General features: G+C 36.7%; 2 protein-coding genes across 2 annotated transcripts; one reads left to right on the forward strand and one right to left on the reverse strand.

Moving 5' to 3' along the window:
- Positions 1-2,815: 2,815 nt before the first annotated feature.
- On the reverse strand, positions 2,816-23,373 carry LOC128228491 (heat shock 70 kDa protein 12A-like). Its single transcript, XM_052939829.1, has 6 exons — positions 23,272-23,373; positions 23,060-23,103; positions 21,560-21,703; positions 20,716-20,868; positions 20,117-20,350; positions 2,816-2,878 (listed from the first exon to the last, which is right to left on the reverse strand). The coding sequence occupies exons 1-6, from the start codon at positions 23,306-23,308 to the stop codon at positions 2,867-2,869; spliced, it is 624 nt and encodes a 207-aa protein (XP_052795789.1). The 5' UTR covers positions 23,309-23,373; the 3' UTR covers positions 2,816-2,866.
- On the forward strand, positions 9,129-16,583 carry LOC128228490 (heat shock 70 kDa protein 12A-like). The gene is made up of 7 exons (XM_052939828.1): positions 9,129-9,263; positions 10,081-10,139; positions 11,392-11,544; positions 13,723-13,875; positions 14,169-14,402; positions 14,715-14,841; positions 15,123-16,583. Exons 1-7 carry the CDS (start codon positions 9,224-9,226, stop codon positions 16,163-16,165), a joined length of 1,809 nt encoding a protein of 602 aa, XP_052795788.1. The 5' UTR covers positions 9,129-9,223; the 3' UTR covers positions 16,166-16,583.
- Positions 23,374-24,820: the final 1,447 nt, after the last annotated feature.

The following is a 24,820-nucleotide window of genomic DNA, read 5'->3' on the forward strand; positions in this document are numbered from 1 at the left end:
AAGGACGATTTATTTCTAAGATGCGTTTTTCGCAAACGAAGAAGGTAAAAAACAAACAAACTAAGAATAACACCTGAAAAAAAAACATTGAATTTATTACTAGAATGGCATTCTATATTTAGATCGGGATTATGAGAAAACTTCAGTGTTTATATATTGCTTCGTCGATGGCTGTCTGGATCAATGTGTCTGTCTATTTATATATCAGATAAAAGTGATTACTTTGAGCTTGTTTTCATTTATTTGCTTAATGTTAAAGGTAAAATATTTCCGAAAACCGTTCTTTGGTTAGAGATTTTAGGATATGAATAACACATAATAGTATGAAAGTGTTTTGGGACCAGTCGATTTTTCGGTACAACATTCAACCCCTGTCATACTTGTGCCACGTTCCCATGGCTTTTAAAGTATCCGGTACGCCGATCTGCCCCCAGTGGAATCGCAAGCCTCGCCGCATCGTAGTGGCATCTCCAGTGAACGCGACGGGGTCGCATAGAACGACGCACGATTGTACGGAGTCGCCAAGGCTGTTATTGTGCACCCAATGCGCGTCTAGAGCGTCAATCGGCGTTTGTATGACAAAAAATCGACCCCCAAAAATGAATGACGAATAGTCGATAGTCATGCAAACCGAGATAATAATGTCCAACCAGATGGTCAAGTCAGACTTATTGTGAGTGACGACATAGTCATGCAAACACAGGTAATGATGTCCAACCAGATGGTCAAGTCAGACCTATTGTTAATGACGACATAGTCGATTGGCATGTTAGCACAGGTAATGATGTCCGACCAGATAGTCAACTCAGACCTATTGTTAATGACGACATAGTCATGCAAGCACAGGTAATGAAGTCCAACCAGATAGTCAAGTCAGACCTATTGTGAATGACGACATAGTCATGCAAGCACATGTAATAAAGTCCAACCAGATGGTCATGTCAGACGTAATGTGAATGACGACATAGTCATGCAAGCACAGGTAATGAAGTCCAACCAGATGGCCAAGTCAGACGTATTGTGAATGACGACATAGTCATGCAAACCCAGGTAATGGTGTCCAACCAGATGGTTAAGTCCGACCTATTGTGAATGACAACATAGTCATGCAAGCACAGGTAATGAAATCCAACCAGAGGGTCAGGTCAAACATATTGTGAATGACGACATAGTCATGTTAGCACAGGTAATGATGTCCAACCAGATGGTCAGGTAAGACCTATTGTGAATGATGACATAGTCGATAGTCATGTTAGCACAGGTAATGATGTCCAACCAGATGGTCACGTTAGACCTATTGTGAATTATGACATAGTCGATAGTCATGTTAGCACAGGTAATGGTGTCCAACCAGATGGTCAGGTAAGACCTAATGTGAATGACGACATAGTCATGGAAGCACAGGTAATGGTGTACAACCAGATGGTCAGGTAAGACCTATTGTGAATGATGACATAGTCGATAGTCATGTTAGCACAGGTAATGATGTCCAACCAGATGGTCACGTTAGACCTATTGTGAATTATGACATAGTCGATAGTCATGTTAGCACAGGTAATGGTGTCCAACCAGATGGTCAGGTAAGACCTAATGTGAATGACGACATAGTCATGGAAGCACAGGTAATGGTGTCCAACCAGATGGCCAGGTAAGACCTAATGTGAATGACGACATAGTCATGGAAGCACAGGTAATGATGTACAACCAGATGGTCACGTCAGCCCTAATTTGAAATATGACATAGTCATGCAAGCACAAGTAATGGATGTGCAACCAGATGGTTAAGTCCGACCTATTGCGAATGAAGACATAGTCATGCAAGCTCAGGTAATAAAGTCCAACCAGATGGTAAAGTCAGACCTATTGTGAATTATGACATACTCGATAGTCATGTCAGCACAGGTAATGATGTCCAACCAGATGGTCAACTCAGACCTATTGTGAATGCCGACATAGTCGATAGTCATGTCAGCACAGGTATTGATGTCCAACCAGATGGTCACGTCAGACCTATTGTTAATGACAAGATAGTCATGCAAACACAGGTAATGGATGTCCAACCAGATGGTCAGGTCAGACCTATTGTGAATGATGACATAGCCGATAGTCATGTCAGCACAGGTAATGATGTACAACCAGATGGTCACGTCAGACCTATTGTTAATGACGACACAGTCATGCAAGCACAGGTAATGAATGTCCAACCAGATGGTCAGGTCAGACCTATTGTAAATGATGACATAGCCGCCATTGATGCAAACCCAGGTAACGGTGTCTACTCAGATGGTCACGTCAGACCTATTGTGAATGACGACCTAGTCATGCAAGCACAGGTAATGGATGTCCAACCAGATGGTCAGGTCAGAGGTATTGTAAATGATGACATAGTCATGCAAGCACAGATAATGGTGACCAATCAGATGGTCACGTCATAGTCGATATTAATGTAAGCACAGGTATATATTTCCAATCAGATGGTGAAGTCAGACTTATTAAGAATAATGACACAGTCGATAGTCACGCCGCAAGCCATGTCAATGATGTTGCAACAGATAATCACGTAAGGCCTATTGTGAATGATAGTCGATATTCAAGCAGTTCGATGAATGACGTCATAACTAATGCTTTACCCTAGGCCCATGAAGGCCGTCATGAAGGACGTTATGATTAATTGCATAGTTATAAACGAGAGCAAAGAATTTCGAATATCTCTTTATAATATATATATAATAATTGAATGTGTACAAACATATGAACATGAACAATACTTCATATTAGCTGAATTAATTTTGTGACGAAAAATCTTGTCATTAATATTCAGGTATGTTGTCGGACGGCCAGACAAACAATGTTTTTTGTAGGAGCTTCAAACACGAACCTGAAAGTAAAATATAAACTGATGATAAACACTGTAATAACAACATTTATATCGAAATATTAATAGTCGGTCTGCAAGTGTTCAACTTAGAAAGTTACTTTGTACTCGTACATTCGGAACACCCCGGTCATTTTCCATCGAAAGCAACCTCGGATGAATATGGACGGCTTACAATGTCAGAAATCTTAAAACATTTAACTAATCAGCAAGAAGATCGTGTTGTAATTCAGTTTAAATTTGGCAGTTTAACATAATGCCTCTACGCTTAAAAAACCCACATCACTGACAATCAATTTAGACCTAGATATACATAATACACGTTAAAACACTACATTCAATTTAAATTATTACTATTATTAAAAAAATACGAACTACTTCTACTGATGTACCGGCATACATCTGATGTTGTTTTCGATGGAAAATGACCGAAAGGTTCCGAGTGAATACTCGTATTGTTCACGTTCTTACAGCCATACACGATGAAGATGACATAACAGTGAATATTTTTCAATATATTTAGTATCAAAACAAATCTTGATAACGTTATTAGATATGGTTTAAATATAGAAAAAAATCGGCAGGTGAATAGATTTGGAATATCAGTACGTGTGTGATTTTGATAAACAAGCAAGCTGCTGATAGCACATATTATAACGTTATTAGACATTGTTTAAATATTGAAAAAAAAAACAAACACGACAGTGTAAATAAACATCGTATAACTGAAAGTATATGATTTTGATAATTTTAAATAAATAAATAAATAAATAAATAAATAAATAAATAAATAAATAAATAAATAAATAAATAAATAAATAAATAAATAAATAAATAAATAAATAGATAGATAAATAGATAAATATATGAATAATAATTAATTAATTAATTAATTAATTAATTAATTTATTTATTTTTATTTTTTTTAATTTTTTTTATGTATGTATATGTTTATTGCATGAAAACATTATACAACGTTTTTAGCAAAAACAAACAGTGAATGGAGAAAAGTACATGTACATGTACATTGAAAATTTTCAAGAGTATAAACAAACAGGAAAGATGTAACATCCTGCGACAATTGAATAAATGTTAGTAACATTAACAGTAAACATTTGTAGGCATTATCATAAATATAAAAAGACGTTTATTTAATAAAGAGTGTCTACGCTGAGTAGCAAAGAAAATAAATTTTGACAAATTGTATATTGTTGTTCTATGATTACTATTCATAATATTTTCAAATTTGTTAATATTAGGCCAGTGACAGTAGTATGGTTTAAAAAATTTAACTATTAGGTCTCTATATTTTGGGCAGACAAGTAGAAAATGATATTCTGATTCTATCTGATTCATGTTGCATAGTGTACATACTCGGTCATTTAATGGCGTGTTGGTATACCTGCCAATCTCAATACCCAATCTGTGAGAGGAAATTCTAAATCTTGCTAAAGCACGTCGGAATTTGTATTCATGAATTACATCTAAATATTTTTCTCGTATAAAAGTGTGCTTAAAAATAGCATACGTTCTTAGTCTAGGCGAATTATTTATCTCAGAATACCAGCTTTGGCAATACGTATCCATTATTCTCCTCTTAATTACTTCTAGTGTGTAAATATCTATAGACTCATTTATCCAAATATCGGAGAAGCCGTACTCGTTCAAAATAGTTTTAACTTGAGAAGCCCAATTTTTATTTTTGTATGTCTTATTGTCGAAATCGTCCCTTCGTAGAAGCTTATATGTGCGTTTAGCGAGACTGTTGTCCTTAAGTGAAATAACCTTATTCCAATATTTAATTAAATTAACTTTTCTGTAAATAGAAAGAGGAACCCTTTCTAATTCACCGTACAAAGCACTGAGATTCGTCGATTTTTTAGCTCCCAAAATATAACGCAAAAACCTCACATGAATCATTTCTATATCCGTTGCGGGATTCATTCCCCATATTTCCGAGCAAAAATTCAGAATAGAGCCTACTAAAACATCAGACAATTTTACTTTTTGATGAATAGGTAATTCAACGGTATTAAATATCTGGTATAGCTTAATAAGAGAAAACGATGCGTGCTCTGCAATCATTTTTAATTAATGAATTATTATTCATATATTTATCTATTTAACTATTCAGGCAGGCAGGCAAGCAGGCAGGCAGGCAGGCAGGCAGGCAAGTAAGTAAGTAGGTAAGTAAGCTGCTGGTCGCACATGTTCATCAATCGCTATATGGGCAGTGTTTAGATGCGCCACAGGACGCTGACGACGTACACTGGCAATGCGGAGGATGACCAGCGGGCTCTACCCTCCAGGCTTCTGCGTGAATGGTGTGAATGTCATGAACGTTTTTGGATGATGTGAATGTCGTGTATGTCGCGAATGTCGTGTATGTCGCGAATGCTGTGTATGTCTCGAATGTCGTGTATGTCGCGAATGTCGTGTATGTCGGGAATATCATGGATGTCGCGAATGTCGTGGATGTCGCAAATGTCGTCGCTCTCGCAAATGTCGTGGATGTCGCGAATGTCGTGGATGTCGCGAATGTCTTGGATGTCGCGAATATCGTGGATGTCGGGAATGTCGTGGATGTCGCGAATGTCGTGGAGGTCGCAAATGTCGTGGATGGCGCAAATGTCGCGAATGTCGTGGATGTCGCGAATGTCTTGGATGTTGCGAATGTCGTGGATGTCGGGAATGTCGTGGATGTCGCAAATGTCGGGAATGTCGCGAATGTCGTGGATGTCGGGAATGTCGTGGATGTTGTGGATGTCGCGAACGTCGTGGATGTCGTGACTGTAGATAAGATTGCACCTGATGCGCATAGCGTGAATGTCGCGGCTGTTGTGATTGTCGTGTTGAACGTTTTGAATGTTGCTTATATTGTAAATGCTATGAATTTTGTTGATGGTTTGATTGTTTTATGATGTGGGTGTTGTTATAAGGGTTTGTTAATGTGGAAAATTGTTTAGAAAGTTATCAGTGTGTCAACTGTCGTGAATGGCGCGAAAATTTTTAACGTTTCTCAGAGCATTGCATTAAAATGTCGCGAATGTCGGTTAGACCTATCATTGAATGTCAAATGTAAAGCGGAATGCATAATTTGACAAAGCAACCACATTTTTGTCTCAAAAGTAAACAAATAACTCATATGTCCACATGCAACTTTCATGAACCTAGCTTGCATACTTCTCGAGTTATTCAAACAGAGGTATATCCACAATTTTTATGAGATAGCAAATAAATGAATAACTTGAAATATTTCCTAAGGCTCTCTACCCACATACCAAGTTGTATGAACTTAGCTTGCATACTTCTCGAGTAATTGCAGGACCTGATAAAAAAGCGGTATTTCCACTTATTTCGTTTAAGTTAACTCGAGGACAAAAGAAATGCCTTTAGAAATATAGTACAAAGTGAAAACTGAAACATTGTTAGTTGTATATTTTAATAATTCCAATTTCATAGGAAAGAAAAAATACCAACGGGTACATACACAATTTATTCGATTTGGCTAAACAGCAAAGTCAGTGTGTGTATACCACGTGATAAATTGCGTCATAAATGCTACGTCGGAAGGCAATATTTTGCTTCGAATGAAGACTTAAAACAAAGATAACTTCACTATTTCTTCACCATTTTAACTGAAACATAGCGCAGTCTACGCCTCTTAAGGAGCCCCGCCTTCGGTATTTTACCAGAGTTTGATTGAGAGTTTGGTTTACTAAAACACTTCGACAAACCTTTTCACAATACGGCCGTCTGACGGAGCACTGTCAAAACATTAATTTGGAAACAAGTTTATCGAAGTGTTTGATGAAACTAATCACCTTATCAAACTTCGGCAATAAAACGAAGGCGGGGCTCTTTAAGCGGCATAGACTGCCCTTTGATTTATCTAAAATGGTGTAGTAAAAGAAAAGTTATCTTTGATTTAAGTCTTTATTTTAAACAAAATGTTGCCTTCCCGACGTAGCATATATGACGTAATTCATCACGTGGTATACACACAATGAAAGTTGGTTGATAAAAGACGTCGAAACGGAAGAGGGGTCAAGTTTTCGCATGAACTTTAATAATGAGTATGTCCTTCCCCTTTTTGGAGACATTATCTTAATTTGGATGGCAGTGATCGACAAAAACGTCGCACCACTTGCCGCGAAATAAGAGCCTATTCCTATATCAATGCGTTGGCAAGTCCATTACGTGTGCGTGGTGCTGGGTGACGTCGTCGTGAATGACGTCCTAATTCATCCCAAATGTTTAATAGGGTTTAAATCCGGTGACTTTGAGGGTCATTCTAGTGTATTAATGTTTTTGTAGGTAAGACGTCCATTGTGATTCTTGCCGTATACGGACGGGCGTTGTCGTGCTGAAAAGTGAGACGTTGACGTTGACGTCGCATCTTTGGCATAACAACAGGCTGCAATACTACGTCAATATATCTTCTGCTAGTCACATTTCCCTTATGTACAATGAGTTCTGACCGTAAACTATGGTTTATGGCACCCTACACCATTACAGTCCCCCGCCCCTTCCGTATCGATCGATTTCCAGAATGAGGTTCCTGTTGAATCGTTACCCAACACGACGATATACTCGCGCTCGGCCATCACATCAGTGTGAAACAAGTTAAAGCGTGATTCATCACTAAACACAAAATTCTTCCAACCACGCCTTCGAAGATGATTCTGAGCCCAGTGGCGCCTTGCTCTTCGATGACGTTCGGAAAGAATGGGTCCGGTTAGGGCGATGTCAGCGAATTTGATAGTCTCTGAGACGTCTAGACACAGTTCTTCGATGTATCGGCCTACCACGAGTTCCGACGATCCCGACAGCGGTTGCTTGTGCCGTCAAAATGCGTTCGCGTAAATGCCGTCGACGTATGTATACGTCTTGATGCGAAGTGGTTAGCCTAGGCGCACCTGAGCGAGGTCGGTCATTTACCGTTCTAGTATCCCTAAATCGTCTCAAAGACGCAAAATAGCAGATCTACTCACATTTAACCGAGTTGTGAAAATAGACTGAGAAACACCAGCATCGAGTTGGCCTAAAATCCTAATCCGATTTTCAAAATTTAAACGTGGCATTTTTAATTTCGGTAACTTTTGATAATTTTGTCGTGTATTCTACTGTAAATTGTTCATAAAACACAGTAAGTGCTTAAACAACACATTCTTTGAGGAGTTTTCGATTATCACGGGCTCGAACCCCGATTTGCACGTGCACAAATAACCAATGAAGCGGTAAGAAAATGCAAAAGGAAATCCACCTGTATGTTTAGAAAAGGACAAGTTATGCACCAGTCATTTATAACCACGCTCCCTCCCTCACACCCCAGGTCCAAGGAATAGCGGGGACTTTGACTTACGGTTCAGCATACCCCGGGTAAAATCCCCGCCCTGTGGGGACAAACAGATGGTAAAATCCCGCCAAATGCCCCCGCACCCCAGGGAACCTAGCTTAGGCCCGTTTCCCGCTATATTTTAGCGAAGACAAAACCACCGCATTAACCCGGCACTGCGGGGCCACGCGGAAGGCTATTTTCCCCAGCTATCCCCGGTATACCCCGGACCTTTTTTTTTTTGGGGGGGGGGCGTGGTTACAATTGACTGGTGCATTATGGGGATATGTTTTCGATTTCCACGATTGTTTTGTGACATATTATATGTTTTATTACAATATATACATGAGGCGTTTCTTTTGTCCTCTAGTTTAAAAACCACAATTTTTGTCACACTTAATGGATATATATCTTGCATTCTTTCCAACTGGCCTTCTATCCTCTTAGCAAGTTTCATGAATGACAAAGTAAAGCATATTACTTCGTTTTTATGCTCAATACTTCATTATGATCTTATCTTTTTGGATATTCAGGGGCGGGTCCAGGAATTGAAGATATAGGGGGCGTCACTTTGGGTCGCACATTTTGCCATGCACCCCTCCCTCAGAACTGAATAATATATTATTAATATAGTTTAATGAGTTGGCAGGGGAGATTGGGGGTACTTCCTCCAAAAAAACATGTGAACAATTCCAAAGTCCAAAATGGTGTATTTGAGCGTATTTAATTACCCTTTTTGCTTCGATATTGCCATAAGAAGTAACTTGGACAATAAAGGGGAGGGGAGATGACGGAGCACCCCGCCCTCCCCCCTCCCCCCTTGACCCGCAAGTGATACTGTCTTTATTTTGAAAGAAGAGTTGGCATTCGTTCAAAGTTAACAAGGAAGTACAATGAAAGAAGTATGAACATATCGTCAAGATTGGTATTGTATCGATCACGGAGTTTAATCGATTTAAAACTTAAGACAAAGCTTAAATGGAAAGTTAACCAAAGTGTGGTGTTTTAAAATGGGAAGCGGTGCATCAGCTGCTTTTACAGGAGAAACATGTACGTATCTTTTTCGGAATGTATGATATTACTCGAAGTATATATGAACTTATCTATTTCATCTTAAGTATTTCACCCATTTGTAGTTTTATTGTTAATTATCTAGTTAAGAATGTATCAAACAAATAAACGAAGAGATTCTCCACCAAATTAAAAATAGAATTTACCGCGGTTTTTAAAATGATTATAAGTATGGTAACAGACGTATAGTCTCATTCTTCAAAAAAGTGATTTTCAAATACATTGTTGTTTTTTTTTACTTTAAACAGTATCTGTTCACGGTTTTAAAACTGCATCTAGCAATGGTTAAATATTGTAAGAATGTACTTACAAAAATAAACAATGTGATTCGACGCACATATATACTTACAAGCTTGTTGGTGGTCTACTTCACATTGCGATAACTACCCACTTACTGGGCGACCACTGTTTTGTATTTTCCGCTTCACATGATTGAAATCAATAACGAGTGACTGATGAATTACTAAAACAAGTGTATATTGGAAAAGCTAAGAAATACTGCCTACTCATTGGACAAAATATAAAAATGACCTCTAAATCGTTTTGAATGGAAATAAAAACAGTTTGTCATTTCAATTTTTGTTGATTGTTAGAATGCTGTCATTGTGTAATGTGATATTAAACAATACTTGTAAAAATATATAGCTAGTTGGCGCTAACCCTTTTGTTGAGGGTGACATCGTTATATGCTTTGTCTTCATTATATGTATTTGTATAACCATATCAAAAAAGTATCACATAAAAAATAAAACTAGTTTAATAGTGCACAATCGATATATCGATGTTGTAATTGTAGATGGCGAGGTATCGGGCAGGCGATTGGCTGTTACCAACGGCCGTACTCGAGTAACACAGGTATGGTGTCTGAAGCAGTCCATGCTGTTAGTGATAATACCAGGGGCAGTATTCATAAAGCAGTCCTTTCGTAACTTAAATACGTTGCTTGAACCTTTTGTTGTCAAATTAAAGGAAATGTATTACAGTCGAACCTTGTTGGCTCGAACTCACAAGGGACCGGTGAAAATACCTCGAGCCTCGGAAAATTCGAGCCAAGCGGAAATGCTTGCCTTTAGTCTAAAGCAATCGGTTCTTTACATCCAGTTCGAGCCAACAAGGTATTCGAGCAAAGCGAGTTTGAGCCAACCGGGTTCGGCTGTAATGATTCTTTTTCATTAGCGAATGTATATGTTTCAATAAGATCAGTGAAAATATTGTATTTCAGAAATAATTTAGTTTTTTGTATTATATGAGCAGTGAGATACTTAAATTAAGGAAGTGACCGGGGAAATTTTAGGAATACTTGCCAAGGACTTTTCTTGAAGTGTGGCCTTCCATTTTGTATTTATTTAGGCATGCACAAATATATTCGAGGTTAAATAAAGCGCTCTAAACACTTTTAATTATCCAACTAGCTGATAAGAAATCTCTCGACAAGAAAGATAGCTTTGTTCAAAAGTAAGTTAAATTCATCTAAACAAACATTGAAATTCCTAATTTATAAGCTTCAAGGCCTAGTTTAAGGAATTTTTGGCATAACAATCCCCTGCTGTGCATCTCCTGCTAATTGAACTGATGTCACAGTAGGGGCCAATTTTCTGTTTATCTGTTAATTGGCTCAGGGCCATTTAGGGTCCATTTTAATAATAAAACCTCCGAAACTGCACTGCAGAATACTCAGATCGGAGATATGATAAGACAATTAGGCAATAAGATCAATACACAGAGGTTGTGTACAATACACGGTTTTGGGGGGTTGAGGGGGGGATTATAGAAGGATTAAACTAGGCCCTTACAAAAACCCGATCCTGTATACAAATTATGACACCAGATGAGTAATCGATTATTTAGCTGGCAACAAACTTATATGTACCGTGTAATAATTCTATGCTTTCATTTTGTAAAATAAGTTAAGACTGAACACATGACGTAAGAATTTGATCATATTGGAGACAGGGCTGGTATTTACTATTTGTCTTAATTGAATCTAAGAACGATGTAGCTAATCGGATTACTTGTAAATAATAACTGTATGACCATAGCATTAACTTTAAGTTGAATATTGAATACCAGCCCTGGACTTTTAAGTCAGCATCTAATTATATTACAGAGGGCGAACCCTAATCAAGGGACTAAGAAGGATAATGCACTGATATGTGCTGCTATTGACTTTGGTACCACATACTCTGGGTATGCATTCTCCTTCTACAATAGCGCGGACAAAATACACACCCACTACTGGCCACCAGGACAGATGACTAAGGTAATAGAAACATTATTTTCATTCGCTTATATCGGTTGTGCAGCCCATGTTCATTGTTGTGTTAAATTACAAATGATCATAGTCGGCAACCACGGTACTTTCTTCCGTTGCACTCCAAACATACCGTGGGACAATTGACTTACAAAATCTCGTTTTAATGAATATGCATGAGGCAGGAGAGACAACTCTTCTTACAATGAATTCGCATGTTACATTCAAAAATATTATTCAATAACTCGACAGTGCCAGAAGACTCCGTGACCGTGTGGTCTTTACTACTACCAAATATTATTGTACTGAGAAGGCGGAACCGGTTTAACTCCGACAATATATTGTTTTAACCTTAAAGCATCTGGTACGTAGCGGAACCAATGAAAATGCCTCATTAATTATTTATGATTACGAGATTTTCCTTGCCGAATAGTCCACGGTACACAATGAAGCATAGCGTAGTGTGTATTGGAGGAATCCGAAGATGACATATGATCTGAGTAACTCGTCTCCATTGAAAACCATGTCATTTTTGTGTCTGTTCTTCCTTACTCATAGTTGTATGACATCAGAAATTGTTCATTTAAATCGATGGTCATTTAAGGAATGCAATTCATTCCTTATATTTACACCAAAAGTTTATTATTTCATTCAAGAATTGTTAAAAAATGTTTCATTTAATTTAAGAAAACCTTTCAGGAATCCTTTCTTACCCATTCTGTAAATAGAACGACCCGACTATAACCGGGAACCTTTTTTCAAATGACGTCACAATAACGCGGGAAAAGATCAGCCACTTGAAATCACTTTTAAATGAAAAAATGAAACACTTATGCCAGCAATATATTTAAAATATAATAAATCAACTCTTTCTCAAATGTTGATATATATTCTACGGGACCTACTGACACAATACGAACAATAACAAGATCGATAGTTCTCATGTATATTGTTATGTGATGAGTTGCGATCCGAACATATCCGAAGATGTTGCGTTCATCGATTGATAAACGCAATTGCCGAAAGGCAGTTTATTTAAGGAATGAAAGTTGAGGTGTAAATATTTGAAATTGTTGAACAGAGCAGTTTATAAACATGTACTTGTATAATGTATTTGACTGCATTCATTGGGTTGGAAAGATATTTGGCATTGATTACCTTAATTTGTCTTCCTCTTCCTAGTATCGAATATCACTTACCTCAATCAAGTTAAAACTAATATAGAATTGGCAGTTTTCCTTTGCCAATAAAGCAATTAATATAATACAATACTTATGAATACATATTTATATTACAAAAACTATAAACGACGACCTAATACACGACAAAATTAAATGGCGCAACTTTTTAAATTTAACAGACTTTACTCTTTTTATTGAACCACGCGCACTGAATTATCAGGATGTCATTTGCTCAACTGCCTGCAATATCAGTATAGCAACTGCATTACAAATGAATAATCAGTAAAACTGCCGAAACACAAACTGAGTTATCAATAAATATGTTGCACCACAACCTGAATTATCACTAAATCAACTCCACTATAACCTGAATTCTCAGTGTATCGGCTGCATCACATCCTGAATTCTCAGTGTATCGGCTGCATCACATCCTGAATTCTCAGTATATCGGCTGCATCACATCCTGAATTCTCAGTATATCCTCTGAATCACATCCTGAATTCTCAGTGTATCCGTTACACCACATCCTGAATTCTCAGTTTATCCGCTGAATCACGTCCTGAATTCTCAGTATATCCGCTGAATCACATCCTGAATTCTCAGTTTACCCGATGCACCACATCCTGAATTCTCAGTGTATCGGCTGCATCATATCCTGTCTCCATCACATCATTAATGATCAATATATCACCTGCAGGAAAACCCCTGAGTTCTCAGTATATATGCTGCACCACAACCTGAGTTCTCAATATATCTTCTGCACCACAAGATTGTGCACTTATCCATAATTTAGGTTGTTTTGAAGCAGATGTACTGCTAATCTAGCTTGAGGTGCAGCTGATATACTGATCATTCAGGTCGTGGTGCAGTTGATATACTGACATTCAGATTTTATGTATATTATCAGTCTATTACATAAGTGTTCCTTCTGTATCACAATTTATCTGCTGTAGTCAAACCCATTAGACAGCTTGATTATTAGTCATGATGTTGAGACTATTTTCAGACGCCGACCGTTGTTCTGCTTGAACCAAGTGGGAACTTTCATTCATTTGGGATGGTCGCAATGGACAAGTACAAGGAATTACTGGATAAGCAGGAGCACAAAGAATGGTACCTGTTTGAGAGATTCAAGATGAAACTCTATGAGAAAGGCTCGGTAAGATTTCAATCTTGACCAGGAAACATAGGCTGATTATTGCACGACGAGTTATTATTGTCTGCGATATTTTGCCACGTGACCCAAGGATATTAATACTTCATAGTTGTGGGTTTTTTTAAAAAAAAAACAACTTTTTTCTTTTGCCACCGTATTTCCGTTAACTACTTTTTCATTCCAAAATCAATTAAAACCCGCCCGATCATTAAATCTGTAATGGTTGATGTATTTAAATGACAAACATCTTTATCTCAACTCCGAAATGAGTTGTCTATATTTTCTTGTGTTTGCAGACATTGAGTTTAGATCTTCTTACCGAAGATATAACGGGTAAGACCAAGTCTGCCATAGAAATATTCTCCGCCTCAATCAGTTACATAACAGATCATCTTCTCAACCCAGTGAATGATTCAGAGAGAATGAGAGGCATTAGTATAAACAAGGACAAGGACATCCACTGGATTCTGACAGTTCCAGCTATCTGGAGCGACAGAGCAAAGGTCTTCATGAGGACAGCTGCTGTAAATGTTAGTGCAAACTAAAACCTTTGTTTCCTCTTACTTACTCAATGAACTTTTTCACCAGATATTCTTTTTTTACATTTTTTACGAATTATTTAAAGCCCTATTTAAGTAAATAAGAAAGTAGATGTGTTAGGTTAGTTTCAAGATTCTGCGCTAGATATTTGTTTTCAACCAAAATATTAGTTCTTAACTTGGTCTCAGTTACCTCGTGATTGTTACTAAGTTCTGATAGAAATAAATGTACTAATTTGCGATTGGATATCATAATATAGTGATTTAAAAGTCAACCTTGTTTTCTATCGATTTTTTGGTTAGGCTGGAATCCCTGAAGATATGTTAAGTCTTGCTTTGGAACCGGAAGCAGCGTCTCTGGACTGCCGAGACTTGTTGGGAGAAGCGGCGAAGTACGTCGGCTACCGATACATGGTGCTCGATCTAGGAGGTAGTGTATCCGTTCATTGATTGATGCAACCTTGAACCATTGTTACACTTGCAAGTTTACCTTTATCAATTCATGCTTCCACAGGGTCGGATGCAGTCATCACTTGCACGTGACTCTATCAATTTGAGCACATATCATAATGTACGTTTGAATGGAAATATAATCCAAACATTGAATGACAAATTGGGAAAAATGTATGATTTGATAGAATGTTCTAGGCGCAAAAACGCCGTGTACGTAATCCATGGAACATAAATGGAATCTTTATTTTATCTTCTCAGGAGGGACAGCTGATATAACTGCACATGAAGTTGCCGACGACGGAAATCTCACAGAGCTACACCCGCCAACTGGCGGGGACTTCGGTGGTACAAAGGTGGATATCAAATTCGATGAGCTGATGAGTAGAATATTTGGTGAAACAGTTTTAAAACGCTTTAAGCAAGAGTACATGCAAGACTATTGGGAATTAATGTTGGATTTGGAAAGGAAAAAGAAAATGTTCAATGGAACTGGAAAAATGATTCTTCATCAACCAGTGACTCTGACAGAGTTATTCTCAGACATCACTGGTAGCACGATAGAGGAGACTATATTGAAAACGCCATTCAAAAACAAAGTGCAGTTCAAATTAGGAAAAATATACATTGCTGAAGATATAGCGCGTCAGCTATTTGATGACGCCTTGAAGAATATTTGTGAAGCCACTTTAGGAATTATGCAGAAAGTGGAAAAAATTGAAAAGATTATCTTGGTTGGTGGATTTTCAGAATCACCATATCTGGAAATGGTAATGCGAGAAAAATTCAATGACCTCGTTGATTTTCCAAAGGAACCATCTGGGGCTGTGTTGCGTGGGGCAGTACGATTCGGACAGAAACCGACCACTATATCTACTCGGGTATGCCCTTACACCTATGGCATCGCAAGAATGGTGAACTTCAAATCGTTTCATCCTCCTACTAAGAAAGTGACTATTGGTGGTATCGAATATTGCGATAACGTTTTCAATATACACATCTCAAAGGGAACAAAAGTGTCAGTGGAAAACAAACATTTGGCAACAGAACATAAATACTACAGACCATTGCACGAAATGTCACAAACATCTATAGAAGTGTACGCTAGTGATAAACCTGATCCTGAATTTGTCGATGAGCCAGGCTGTCGACAAATAGGTCTGGCAGTTGTTGATATTGACCCAACAGGGGACATGGGATCAAGAATATGGGTTAAACTCATATTTGGTGGCACAGAATTAGAACTAGTTGTTCGTGATGAGAAGAGTAGAAAAATTAGTAATGCGGTGTTTAAGTTGTTCTAATATCGTTATCTACGCAAAGTGTTTTAAACAGTGAAATAAATATCTTTTAATTAGAAATATCAAGTAGGAAAGCATGTTCCGTGTATCGTCTGTAGTGATTCTATTATTTAAGAAACTTTCAAAACACGATTTAAGGCTATAGGTGAATACTGTATGATACTTTACTATACTATACAATACGATACTATATTATATGATATATTACAATAACTGTTTTTGTTTCAATTATACATATCTAAAAAAACCAGAAACGATTTTTCCTTTATTTTCATGGTGTTTGTATTTGTTAAAATCTAGACATTATTCAATGAACAGCTTTTTATTACCATTAAAAACGTCAGACTGATATGTATGCTGAATTGATTTACATATGCAGTCGAATCGATCTCAAAAATAGCATTATTCCCACATTTTACCGATCTTGTTAAAAGTACCTTAAGGGCAGATGTGAGTGACAACAAAATTCTCATCCACATACCTTCATGTGGTTTTTATTCGATTGGTTTTCCCCTTAAACATTGTTTGTATGGATTTGGTGCTACGCATATGACACTAGAAGGTATCCGACCTGCATCTAAGCTAGTTCTCAAATAGCTACATTAACAATAATGAAATATATTGGTGCCTCGTTCCCGTACATAATGTTTGCATCAATTGATAGGTAATTGATTAGATATTACTTATATTAAAAAAACATCACCAAAATACATTATGCATTAAGCTACTGCAGTTACTTTATTTGATCTTAATTTTAATGAATTCGTATACAACATTATGATATATAATATTTCAATGCTAAAAGAGCTTTTATACTATTGAAGGTGTAGGGCTAGTAAAGGTTTTTTGACCAGTGGTTAAATGAAATGAAACAATATCTAACAGTATAAACGAGTCAACATAAAACTACTAATCAACTAAGTTTAATACACTGTAATCAATGTATCTAAGTTAGTTGAATACTAGAATTGACGGTTGAACTCGGACATTATTAATTCTGTAAATTCACAAAAAGTACTTCTTTATTCATTGCATGTCACTTAGGTCATAATGGCAAGCTCGTATAACTATTTAAAAACATTAACGTTATAAACAATACAGTGAAAAGACAATCTCACAAGCAGCCATCTCATTAACTGTGGGCTGCCTTGTCAAGGCGTAACATACACTCATCGAGAAACACAGAACGTTAAGTCAGCCTAAAAAATGTTTTTATTGTCTCCCCTCTCACTTCGTCCCTCACAACAAGTTCTAATTCAGTTCCACCGAACACCAGCTTCACCATAATCTTGGAACGCATCTTTACCATCGGATCCATTTCAATTACGGCTTCACCTATTTTCTCACAATCCGGTTCGTCGACATATTTAGGGTCTAATGAATCGCTTGCGAAAACCTCTACAATGATATTGGATACAAAAAGAGACGGTCGAAAGTAAACGTGTTCCTTTATGTCACTCCTTTCCGTCACAGCCACCTTTGTACCTTTCTGAATATGAATGTCAAAAATGCCGTCGCAATAGTCTTTCCCGTCGATGGTTATTTTCTTGTCTGGCGGATTAGAATATGGCTTTTCAGGTCTAAACTTTACCATTCGAGCAACTCCATATGTTCGGGGACAAACGCGGGCAACTATACAACCAGGTGTGTGTCCAAACAGTACTGCCCCTTTTAACACCGCTCCTGAAGGTTCTGACGATACTTCCAGAAGTTTGAAACCGTACGTTTCAGTGAGCACCAGTTGAAGGTGTTGCGACTCGGAAAAACCACCTGCCAGTACAACTTTCTGAATATTTTCCACCTTATTAAGTGTGTTCCTTATGGCATTACTTATTTCATTGACCGAATACTGAAACATTTTTTTCACAACATTTGCATTGATGTAAATTCGGCCAAATTTTATTTCAATGCTTTCATTAAGTGATGCTGCTTCAAGAGCGTGTTGACAAGTGTTGATGCTCTCGAATTCGTACATTTCTATCAATGAAGCTGGAAATTTCATGATGAGTTTTCCAGTTCCATTAAACCTTCGTTTTGCAATTTCAAATTCAGACATCATTTCAATAAACTCCTCAAGACAATCCAATTTGAATTTTTGCATCAAACTGATTCCAAAAATATCATTTAACAGCTGCAAGAAGCGATTGTCTACATCTGTACCACCAAAATCTCCGCCAGTTGGAGGGTAAAGTTCAGTTAGGGAATTGTCCTCATTTAGTTCATGTACAGTGATATCAACCGTGCCACCTGGATAAAGGAAATATTAATATATAAAAATCCGTAACAATCTTTCTTTACATGATGTAAGCACGTTTACACATCGCACAAAGAGAGAGAGAAAGAAAGAGAGAGAGAGAGAGAGGGGGGGAGAGAGAGAGAGAGAGAGAGAGAGAGAGAGAGAGAGAGAGAGAGAGAGAGAGAGAGTGTATCCTATGTACAATTAAGCTTTAGCTTTGATCGTACCTTCGGTGACAGTACTAAATGTTGGTGCCATGTGACCCTATAGCCGACATCATTTGAAATATATGCGAAGTAAATGACTGACACCTCATTCAAGATATTAACAATCTTTTCGGTATGTTGTTTACATATTCTTTTCTCGGTATATGGTTTACATACTCTTTTACCGCTCATAAAAACTTCAAGTATATCTAATTAATTAATGGTTGCCAGTTTTACAAAATCCACATTTCACATCCCTCTGGTACCTTTAACTGTGTGCAGTTCTTAAGTTTCACAAACAGCAAAGGCCAAAATACTTACAAATAAACAAATAACAAAAAAACAAGTCACTTGACAACACTTATTTACATCATAATTAATTAAGCGTTAATTCAATAAACATATCTTATAGAAATAGTTCGGATTTGTTGAAATAATGTCTTCGACAAAACAATCGATATTTAAGTTTACCTCCTGCATCAAGTAAAATATATCTGAATCCAACGAATCGTGCATCAGAAATGTTGTTTCTGCTGTACAGGGAAGCAGCTTCCGGCTCAAGGGCAAGAGTCAACATGTCATCTGGTATCCCGGCCTATTTAAAATATTATTCGAATTCGAATTTCAAGAGAGTACCGGTCTTACCTCAAAGGTTTAGTTTAAGCCTTCTATAAGTGACCCTCCTCCCCCCCCCCAAAAAAAAAAAGAGAAAATGAACGCGTATCTGTACACAACCTCTGTTTATTGATCTTAATCTTGCCTAATTCTCTGATCAGATCTCATATCTGAGTATCCTTCTGTGCAGTTTGGGATGTTTTATTAAAGAAATGGACCCTTAATGGCCCTGAGCCAATAAACGAATACACAGGAAATTGGCCCCTAATGTGGCAACAGTACAATTAGCAGGAAATGCACAGCAGGGGATTATCATGCCAAACATTCCTTAAACTACGCCTTTAAGATCAACAAAGTTTTTAACAATCGATCCGCTGTCTAATTGTGTTCATTTGCATTCACGCGGCAGCTCAATCTTTGTCTCGTTTATTTTCTTGCGTCAATACTACTTACTAGTAACACATTATAAACTAATTAGGTTGTCCGGTGAGCGTAGTCGCTTCTCACCTAGGCGACCCGGGTGCGATTCCGGGTGAGTTTGGTATGTGCTCACCAAGCCGGACAAGTGGGTTTTCTCCGGGATCTCCGGTCTACCCCACAACACAAGACCACACTCTCGCGTAAAATCGTGCCAACGAGTGTGATTAATATAATTTTGTAATAACTTGTTTCACAATCGTTGTAAAATAAATTTGTTTAAACTAAACATTATAAACCATATATCGAACAATTCGCATGTGAAATAGTAACACGCCTATATAGATGGTTTACATAGATATATTATGATCAGTGATTCTTGATGCGTTTGGAGGACTGTACTTTGGCCAAAAAGCTACGTCAATATTAAGAAAACCAAATGCAAGGCCAAATATTTACATATCAACTGTTTGATTATACCTTAACAGCAGCATTCCTCATAAAAAGTTTTGACTTGTCGTTCCATATAGCAGGTACTGTGACCATCCAGTGGATATCTTTACTCGGTGTGAAGTTTAGACCATCAAGCCGGTTCTTGTCCGTTACCGTTGCGACAAGCTGGTGCACAAAGTATTCTATTGCCATTGTGAAAATGTCAATAGCTTTCATTTGTTTCCCCTCCTTGTCCTCAATTGTTACATCCAAATTAAGGGGCTTGAAATATACAAATTATTGCAATTTTCTCTTTTTGAAAAATATTACTTCTAATATTGTTGTGGCCGGTTTTATTCAGGAAAACAATGGCCTGGCTATATCCAATGTATTAAGATGTTAGCTACAAAAACATATGTTTACTTGGAAACAAACATGTTAATTAGAAAAACGCTGAATTTAGCATATTCCCATTCGAATATATTAGGCCTACATCTCATAAAACTGTCTCATTATTGCTTATTTAACGTTTTCCTTCTTCATCTGTACTGTCGATTTGTATGTATTTACATTAAGATATAACATATATTGGTTAATCGAAATCAGACCCAACACAAGTTAAAACATTTTTACTGTAAATATCTCACCGTTCCCTTTTCATAGAGTACCATTTTGATCCGATCGAAGTAGAACCATTGTTTATGTTCCTTTGCGTGGAGCAGGGAGCTGTATTTGTCCATGGCTTCTTTGCCAAACGAGTGGAAACGACCATCAGGATCCAACAAAATGACTGTCGGTGTCTTAAAATAAGTAGTAAATATTTATAATCTAACTAATAGTTTAATTATAATAAAGTAAATCGCCGTATATGGTCGCTGGGTGTACCACAATGGACGGATTTGTCAGAACCTTTTAAGTAGTTAAGTTAAGGTCGATTGTTCAAAACTTTGTTAAAATTAACAACGCTGTTAAACGCCATAGTTGTTAACTTTTAATGATTAAAATATTTTATATTATGTGTTCTTATTCTTGCAAGTAAAGATGAAACAGTAATCTCTAATCATGTTAGAAACACAGATCACAAGTGTTTCTATTTAATTTCCAGTGCAGTGTTACTTTAACCAAGTTCTGAACAATTGGCCTATATAATGTTTCATAAATTATACATTTTAGTTTTCATGACATTCCATTATTTCTTAATATTAGCAGTGAATCATAAATGTACACCATACAGAAAACATTGATGCAAATCATTCAAGAAGTGCATTGCTGTCGATTTTAATCAAAGCAACTTATCAAGATATTACTTTTAAAATTTCTGAATTAGCAACTAACATTGCATTTTAAATAGCTTTAAGAATAAAGTAAGGGGGTATTAACTAAAAGTCCCTTAACATTGTAATAATACGTGCAGTACCATTATTTCACGATGATATAATGTATGATTGCGAAAACAATAAGATGTAACCATTCCAATAAAACAGACCTTACCTTGATTGATCCATCTGGCCAGTAGTTTGCCTTGATTTCAAGGGGACTGTGGGCAAACGAGAAGGCATAACCTGAGTAAGTTGTTCCAAAATCTATTGCTGCGCATATCATAGCCCGTTCCTTCTTTGTACTCTCACTCTTCACCTGCGATTATATATTCCAGATAGTTACTATCCTAGACACCCCAGCGTATCATAACCTTGGGCAAATGGCTAGGGAAACTTCGTAAATCTTGAATACGCATAAGTATTTTCCGACCAATGAAATAGCCGATAACAACAAGGAAAGAATCTCCTTTTTGAAAAGCTATCGGCATATTTAACAATATCCTGCTTAAAACGATTTGTAAGCCGTGATCTCATTTAATTATTTCAAACCGAGATAACATTCGTAACTTCTCGCCCATTTTCGCACCGCATGAAGTGCGTCACATTCAACTAATCAAGCGGCTGAATTTCACCAGCTGATTTTCCCAGGATATCATATAGGTTATGATACGCTGGGGTGCCGAGGATGGATAGTTACATGTTTTTTTTTTTTTAAATGACTTCTGGTGATGCCATCACCTTGTAATTCTGGGAGAGCAATACTTTTGATACACAAACTAAATAATAATCTCAGTTCGATTTATTCTGTTCATTGACAGTACAATAAGGGCACAAAATATCGGTTGATGCAAAAAAAAATTCTAATGCATGATTATGTTTAACTCCTTTGTCTTTAATGTAAAAAACAACAAAAGTGCATGATTTGTCTACAGAAATCAAAGATAAGCCTTTATAAATAGTGTTGCTTTTTTAATTAATAGCTACGTGACAGCCACAAATTTTCCATTCAAAATGCACTCAAAAAGCTGATTTGTTTTTATTTGTACACAAATCATATGTTTTTTAATCATTAAAGTGTTATGCATTTTTAAATAAAAATACGTTTTCGCATCAACCTGTATGGTGTCCCTTTAAGTTCAACACAGTGAATGTATGATTTCTTCTTTTTTTTCAATTCATTTTATTTGCATTGTATGGCTTCTAGCCCAAATACACAATATACAACATGAATTAAACATAATGCATGAAGTTATGATATATACCGACAAACAGCACAGTCAATTTAAACAATGTTGACGTTTTATGGTTAACAGTGCATAGCTAGGGAATATCTATTTACACATTTCTAGGTATTTATCCCTCTCTTTAAGAGGGTAGTAAAGATACATGGCAACTTTTCGAATTAGATTCACATTGTCGTTTGACATCAAAGCATAACACTTTTCAAGAGCTGGATATTGACAATAATACATAGGTAAATATCTCGTTCGAATATCAGAATATGAAGGGCATCATAGCATGAAGTGATATCCATCTTCCAGTACAGTTTCACAATATATACACACACGATATTCTCTTGAGATTTTATAATGATTTAATTCTATATATAACATTATTTTTCACATTCATATAACAGAAATGAGTGAAATGAATACGCATTAAAATATCTTACAGTTTGAGCAAGTTGACGGTTCTGTTGTCCAGGCACTTGGCCATCTAAAAGAACAAAACAACAGGTTATGTAGGGAAATACTGATGGCGTTTTGAGGTAGCTACGAAAAACATTTCATTTACCAAAACGGATTAATTTCAACTAATCAAATGCTCATTTATCCTTATTGGAAGACGATTGTTTGAATAGCAATTGCGAAATAAAATGCCTACCATTTTGCTTCTTAGGTGTCGAAACCGGTGTGCCCATTTTAAATCCAGTATATACAGCGAAATTCTAAGATGTTTGAAATTCTGTCAGGTATAAGTTATAACTCACTGTCACTTTTTTATGATATTTCAAACACAGGCTGGTATTTCATTTCATATTCTTTTGTCTTACCTCGGGGATTAATTCTATTGAACAGCGATTGTACAGCGTATACTATTGGTTTGTTATTTAAGTGCTTCCTAGTTAAATGCACTTAACAATGGTACACAAGTCCATTAAATACTCTGCTAAACTGAACTAATAATTAATTTTGTGTATTTTAATGGAGTAGAAATGCCTGTTATGCATTATATGTAATTGCATTCTTCTGAATTATACAAACTTACACTTACACCAACCTCTCTGAGGCGGATTAAGTGATGCCCTTAAGATTTAAGTGCGATATTTTGTAAATGCAATCAAATAATTGATAGTTTGCTGATTAATCAATATTAAATTTCAAAATAATCAAAACGGTCTATGTTTGAATTTAAGAATGCACAAAGTTGAAAATATACGCATCATTTCCAAAAAAATCATTATGCGTAGACAAGAGTGTATACCAATGTGTGTATACCACGTGATAAGTTTATCACGTGGTTTACACACACTGGAAGTGGGAATTAACGGTAATTAAGGTACTGTAATTTGTCATAAAGCAAAGTCTTTGTTCCCGTCCGATCAGTTTAAATAAACTCATACAAACTCGACCCGTAATCCTCAAAGCATATGGTTCTTACTCTGTTTAATCCCTAAAAATTATGCTTTGCAACTATGATTTTTTTTCAGACGTTGTTTGTGTGTTAACTACGCCTACTTATAGCAATACACTTTGGGAACACTTAATCTTTCATTTCGTAGTCTAAAAAGTTCCAGTGTTTTTATATGTGACACTTGAACCAATATTCGTAAAGAAGTATATGAATTTAACAAATAACAAATTACATTTAAAAAAAACACTTGGCGCGATAATAACTTTTTAATGAAAAAGTATTTAAATTTAGATGTACTTATTCTGACACAGTCGGGTGGAGAAAAGTGGATACTTAGTAAAAACATATTTCTTGCAACTTCTCTTAAACTGTGTTGTTAAAAACATATCAATGTCCGTCAGCAGATAAAACACCGATTTAAACTAAACATTATTAGAAAAGACAGTCAGACGGCTTTAACGAGAATCAACAAAATTATTCGCCTCCTTTACAATGTGTCTAGTCGCCGGTCAGACGCAGTGGCTATTTCCTTTTGTCAATTTAAAGCACTGCGCTTGCATTCGCTACATATTCAAGTGCATAATTGTCGTAATACTAACAATAATCAAAGTGCTGAAAGCACTGATGGACTAGGGCTTCATTTAGGGGAATGTTGATAACCATGTTCTAAGCATTACACAAATCGTTTCACATCACAAGGGGTCACTGTTTAATGGGCTAGCTTAAACTTTAGACTAAAACTGCATGCAAGCTGCAAAGGAAATTTTAAAAGTGTGGGTAGAGGGAGGAGGGGGGTGCG

The sequence above is a fragment of the Mya arenaria genome, chromosome 3 (genome assembly GCF_026914265.1).
Source record: "Mya arenaria isolate MELC-2E11 chromosome 3, ASM2691426v1".
Classification (NCBI taxonomy): domain Eukaryota; kingdom Metazoa; phylum Mollusca; class Bivalvia; order Myida; family Myidae; genus Mya; species Mya arenaria.

Coding starts and splice junctions, on each gene's coding strand:
- LOC128228490 (XM_052939828.1), top strand. CDS start 9,224: ATGGGAAGCGGTGCATCAGCTGCTTTTACAGGAGAAACAT. Junction 9,264..10,080: donor TGCTTTTACAGGAGAAACAT/GTACGTATCTTT, acceptor TTGTAATTGTAG/ATGGCGAGGTATCGGGCAGG. Junction 14,403..14,714: donor TGAGGACAGCTGCTGTAAAT/GTTAGTGCAAAC, acceptor TTTTTTGGTTAG/GCTGGAATCCCTGAAGATAT.
- LOC128228491 (XM_052939829.1), bottom strand. CDS start 23,308: ATGGGCACACCGGTTTCGACACCTAAGAAGCAAAATG. Junction 20,869..21,559: donor GGCCAGATGGATCAATCAAG/GTAAGGTCTGTT, acceptor ACTTATTTTAAG/ACACCGACAGTCATTTTGTT. Junction 20,351..20,715: donor TACTCTATGAAAAGGGAACG/GTGAGATATTTA, acceptor GTATATTTCAAG/CCCCTTAATTTGGATGTAAC.